The 5200-nt window shown below is 37.9% G+C and overlaps 1 protein-coding gene across 1 annotated transcript in view; it reads left to right on the top strand.

Moving 5' to 3' along the window:
- TMEM87A (transmembrane protein 87A) overlaps positions 1-5200 on the top strand; it is a 57159-nt gene that overhangs the window by 39456 nt on the left and 12503 nt on the right. Inside the window, exons 14-16 of the mRNA XM_023514257.1 lie at positions 739-847; positions 1794-1852; positions 3631-3734. Coding sequence (XP_023370025.1) covers positions 739-847; positions 1794-1852; positions 3631-3734 — 272 coding nt within the window. The remainder of the gene's footprint in view (positions 1-738; positions 848-1793; positions 1853-3630; positions 3735-5200) is intronic.

Here is a 5200-nt window from a genome sequence, read left to right as displayed (position 1 = left end):
CCGGGCATTGTGGTGGGCATCTGTAGTCTCAGGTACTTGGGAGGCTGAGGCAAGAGAATTGCTTAAGCCCAAGAGTTTGAGGTTGCTGTGAGCTATGACATCACGGCACTGTACTGAGGACGACAAACTGAGACTCTGTGTCAAAATATAAAAAAGAAGGGCAGGGCTTGTGGCTCAAAAGGGTAGGCCGCCGGCCCCATGTGTGGCGGGTTCAAACCCAGTGCTGGCCCAAAACTGCAAAAATAAATAAATAAGAAAAAAATAAATCTGGAAGGTTGTAAACATGGTTTTCATTTATGACCCTAGACTGGATTAGCTGGGGAACATGAGAACAGAGCTATCCACCTTAAAGGAAGAAGAGAAAGTAATGTTAACTCTTTGTCCCTTGCCTGTTACTCGTTTTCTTTTCTTTTCATTTCATTTCATTTCTCTACATGTTCTTTTCATCATTTTTGTTTCTCTAAGTCTTTTCCTGTCTTTATTTCTCTTTTTTGTATTTTTCCTCTTTTATCTTGTGCATTCATCTTTTATCTTGGTTCTGTCTTTTCTTCAGTGTCTCATCAAAAATGATAACTTTCTTATTCTTGAGGTGTTTGTGGTAGTAAGTGTGAATTAAAAAGCTATTAACATAAGGCCTCTGTGATCCATAACGTTATTAGTATGACCCCAGATCCTAAAGAAATCTGAGGATTAATTACTGTTTTTTCCTGAACGTTGAATTCCTTGACCTGCAAACACATATTTATTAGCCTGACTCAAACAATGAAGCTATTAAAACTTCGGAGGAACATTGTAAAACTCTCGTTGTACCGACATTTCACCAACACACTTATCTTGGCAGTGGCAGGTAAGTCTAGGAATTTCTTCCTGCAGTTTAAGTGTGATCTTTTGAGAACAGAGATTCTTGACCCAAGAGGTCCTGGGTGGGCATAGAAAGTTTTGTGTATTTCACTTGGGAAAACAGTTCTTAGTTTTTGTCAAATTCTCAGAAAGATCTATGGTTTTAAAAAAGGTAAGAACCATTTTATTTATAATAGTTGAAAATCAACCTCATGTAATTTCATCTCATAGTTTATCCCATTCCTGTCTCCATTCTTTTTCTGAGGCGTTCTTTTTCTGGAGGTAAGTTAGCTTGAGTGGCAAGTAGCAGTTAGATTCCTTTTAGAAGATATTACCGCATGCTTATTTGGTTTTATTATATAGCTATAGAATTTTAGATTAGAGTACATTTTTACATATGTCAGTAAGCATACATAAAATACAGACATTAGGTCAATAGCAGCCAAACTAGGCTAATGTGCCTGCCTCTTGGTCCTTATGCCAGCAGTAAAATAGTGAGATCTGATTTATAGTTGGAACCAGCTCTTCTGTGTTGTAGTTATTTTATCAGTGATTTTTTAAAAATCTGAACTGCCAAGGAAAAATTAGTATTACTATACTAAAGATAAGGAAGAAATTATATTGATAATATTGGAAAAAGTCATATTTCCAATACCTTCTGTTTTAATTATGAGGGTTACTACTAAAGTAGCCAGAGGGCAAATAAAATTACTACAAAACTCTTATTTAAGCACAGAAAAGATTGACAAGAGTATGTATTTGTCATTGGGCCTTGCTGCTAGTAGGTGTTTAGTAAATATGTATTGAATACATTTGTTAATACAACTGATGGAAAATGAGGATGTATTGAGGGCTCAGGGTGTGTGGAACTCCATTTAGCCAGAAGTGGTAGAATGTAATTGGGGATGTAAACCAGCATTCATATTCTGACCAGGATTTTCATTTACTGTTAGCATCTATTGTGTTTATCATCTGGACAACTATGAAGTTCAGAATAGTGACGTGTCAGTCGGTGAGTTATAAACACATACATTTATGAATGGTGTGCTATCTTATATACAGATAATGATGTTTATGACAGTAGTAAGTTTCTTATAAGCTGTGCACCTTAAAAGAAATCTCTTCTTTTTGGAGAGAACTATGGAGAATCCTCAAAGATCTAAGGTGTTTGTGTGACTTTGATCCTGCTGTCCCATTACCAGGCGAACAAAAATCATTTTGTCACAAAGACATCGGCACTAGAATGTTTTTTGCAGCTCAGTTCATAATTGTCAAGTTGTGGAAGCAACCTAAGTGCCTATCAACCCATGAATGATCAACAAACTGTGGTATATGTATACCATGGGATATTATTCAGCCATTAAAAAGATGGAGACTTTATATCTTTTACATTTACCTGGATGAAGTTGAAATACATTATTCTGGCTCGGCACCTGTGGTTCAAGTGGCCAAGGTGCCAGCCACATACACCTGAGTTGGTGGGTTCGAGTCCAGCCCAGGCCCACCAAACAATAATGACGGCTGCAACCAAAAAATAGCTGGGCTTTGTGGCAGGCACCTATAGTCCCAGGTACTTGGGAGGCTGAGGCAGGAGACTCACTTGAGCCCAGGAGTTGGAGGTTGCTGTGAGCTATGATGCCATGGCACTCTACCCAGGGCGACAGCTTGAGGCTCTGTCCAAAAAAAAAAGAAAGAAATACATTCTTCTTAGTAAAGTATCACAAGAATGGAAAAATAAATATCCAATGTACTCCATACTAATATGAAATCAATATAAACAGTTGCATGCTCTTAAGAACAATAAAACACTAATATAGTCCAGTTTGGGGGTAGGGGGAAGTGGGAAGAGGGAGGATATTTGGCAAAAGGAGGGCGGGCATGTGGTGGGATCTCACCTAATGTGCACAGACTTTACCCTGGAAGTGAGATCAATGTAACCTAAAAATTGTACCCTCATGTGTACCCTGTATTAATTTGATTTAATTTAAAAAAGAAAAAGAAAAAAAGATATTAGTATTAAAACCCTCCATTGTGAGGGTTATAAACATACTTCTCTCCTGCTAAGTATTCTGTTTTGTCATAGTGCTTGGTATAGTAAGTGGTATGGTATAGTAGTTTTTTTTTTTGTTTTATGGCTGTATATTCAAGTATTGGGAGAGAATTTTTTTGTTTGTTTGTTTTTGGCCGGAGCTGGGTTTGAACCCCCCACCTCTGGCATATGGGGTCAGTGCCTACTCCTTTGAGCCACAGGCGCCGCCCAGGAGAGAATTTTTTGTAAGTGATAATCATCATAGCCTATCATGGTCTTGTCTTAACTTAAAATCTTGACCAAGAAGTCATTAAGTGCTGTATGTGTGAGTCATCATCTGAGTTGAAACTATGTCCTTAGGATCTCAGCTCATGGACTGTAGCCAATAGGATTCCTTTGGAGGCAGCTAAGGCTCTATTTTGATAAAAATAAAGAAATGAAAATTATAAAATACAACAACTTAGTGTTATTTTCTCTTACCCTATATAAAATATTTCCCTAAGGACTTTTAGCTGTGACGAAGCTTTGATAAATATTTCATTCAGTGGCCTTTTCTTTAACAACAACGATGCCTCTCTTCCTACAAAGGAAGAAACTATGTTCCTTCACTTTGTTTCCCTAGCATTTAATACTGAGCACATAGCAGGCTCATGGTAAATGTACCTTGAATGAATGAATAAGTGATTCTTTTTCTGTGCCAAGGGCTTTGTGAACAGAGGGTTAAGGTCATGTATATAAATGTACTTTCCCCCTTATTGTAGGACTGGCGGGAGCTGTGGGTGGATGATGCCATTTGGCGGTTGCTGTTCTCCATGATCCTGTTTGTCATCATGATTCTCTGGCGACCATCTGCAAATAACCAGAGGTTAATTTACTTTGCTGAACATTAAAGGGCATTTCGTCAATTAACAATGGTACATTAAGGGACAGTGTTAGGGCCATGTCATATAATTGAAGGAACACTGGGCCTGGAATCAGAAAAACTGCATTCCTGCCTCAGCTGTCCTCTTCACTTGCTTTGTGTTTTTGGCACACTTCCTCTTCACCACTCTGTTCTCAGTTTCCTCTCCAAATAATAAGGAGAAATGAAATAAAGTGATACAAGGTGCGCTTTTTTTTTTGTAGTTTTTGGCTGGCGCCAGGTTTGAACCCATCACCTCTGGTATATGGGGCCAGCACCCTACTCCTTGAGCCACAGGCGCCACCCTAAGGTGCCTTTCAACTCAGACATTTCCTGATAATATTCAGGTATACCTTGGAGATATTGTGGGTTCAGTTCCAGACCATCAGAGCAAATATTGCAAAAAAGCGAGTCACACAGATTTTTGGTTTCCCCACGCACACATGTTGTATTTACACTATACCGAAGTCTATTAAGTGCTCAATAGTATTATTTGTTTTTATTTTTTATTTTTAGCATTTTTTAAATGTACATCATTCCTTAATTCAAAAATACTTTATTACTACAAAACATACACAGACACAAAGTGAGCACATGCTATTGGAAACATGGTGCTGTTGACACTTCCTTGATTCAAGGTTGCCATAGACCTCCTATTTGTAAAAATCGTGGCATCTGCAAACCTTAATAAAGTGAAGTGCAATAAAATGAAGTATGCTTGTATTTATTTAGTAAATAAAGGAGGTAGATATGTCACTTGTAATGAGCATCTCCTGCCTGGTGTCCAGAAGGAAAGAAAAATGTCTATAGTCAGCAGCCCTGATTACTTTGTAATAATAGAAAGGATAAAATGAAAACTTACATGATTTTGAAATTTAAAATTCACATGTGAATTTGATATGTCTGACTTTAGGCAAATACTGATTATTTAATAACTGCCCATCTTTTTGTGAGTATCCATTATTATTACCCTTTTTTCTTCCTCTTTTACATTTAGAAAGTTAGGAGCTTAAATTAAACAATCACACTACCAAAGTAAGAAAAAGGAAAGGTGGTGTAACTATGATCAGACATAGCAGTAAAAGACTGGGAAAGAAAAGTAGGGACATCCTTTTACCCCGTGAAAATAGACTTGATGTCTTTTCAAACTATATATTTAATATAGGTTCATTTAAAAAAGTCAAACAATGGAGAAAAACCATGAAAGAAAATAACCGAGATTTGAAACCACACTGTTCAGAATGATCCTAGACATTCTGGAGAACTATCTATTAATTATGTATGGTGCCAGCCACATACACCTAAGGTGGCGGGTTCGAATCCAGCCTGGACACGCCAAACAACAATAATGGCTGCAACCAAAAAATAGCCGGGCGTTGTGGTGGGCGCCTGTAGTCCCAGCTACTTGGGAGGTGGAGGCAGGAGACTCG

The sequence above is a fragment of the Otolemur garnettii genome, unplaced genomic scaffold (genome assembly GCF_000181295.1).
Source record: "Otolemur garnettii isolate 467f Iridium unplaced genomic scaffold, OtoGar3 scaffold00050, whole genome shotgun sequence".
Classification (NCBI taxonomy): domain Eukaryota; kingdom Metazoa; phylum Chordata; class Mammalia; order Primates; family Galagidae; genus Otolemur; species Otolemur garnettii.
This window is presented reverse-complemented; position numbering and strand designations above follow the sequence as displayed.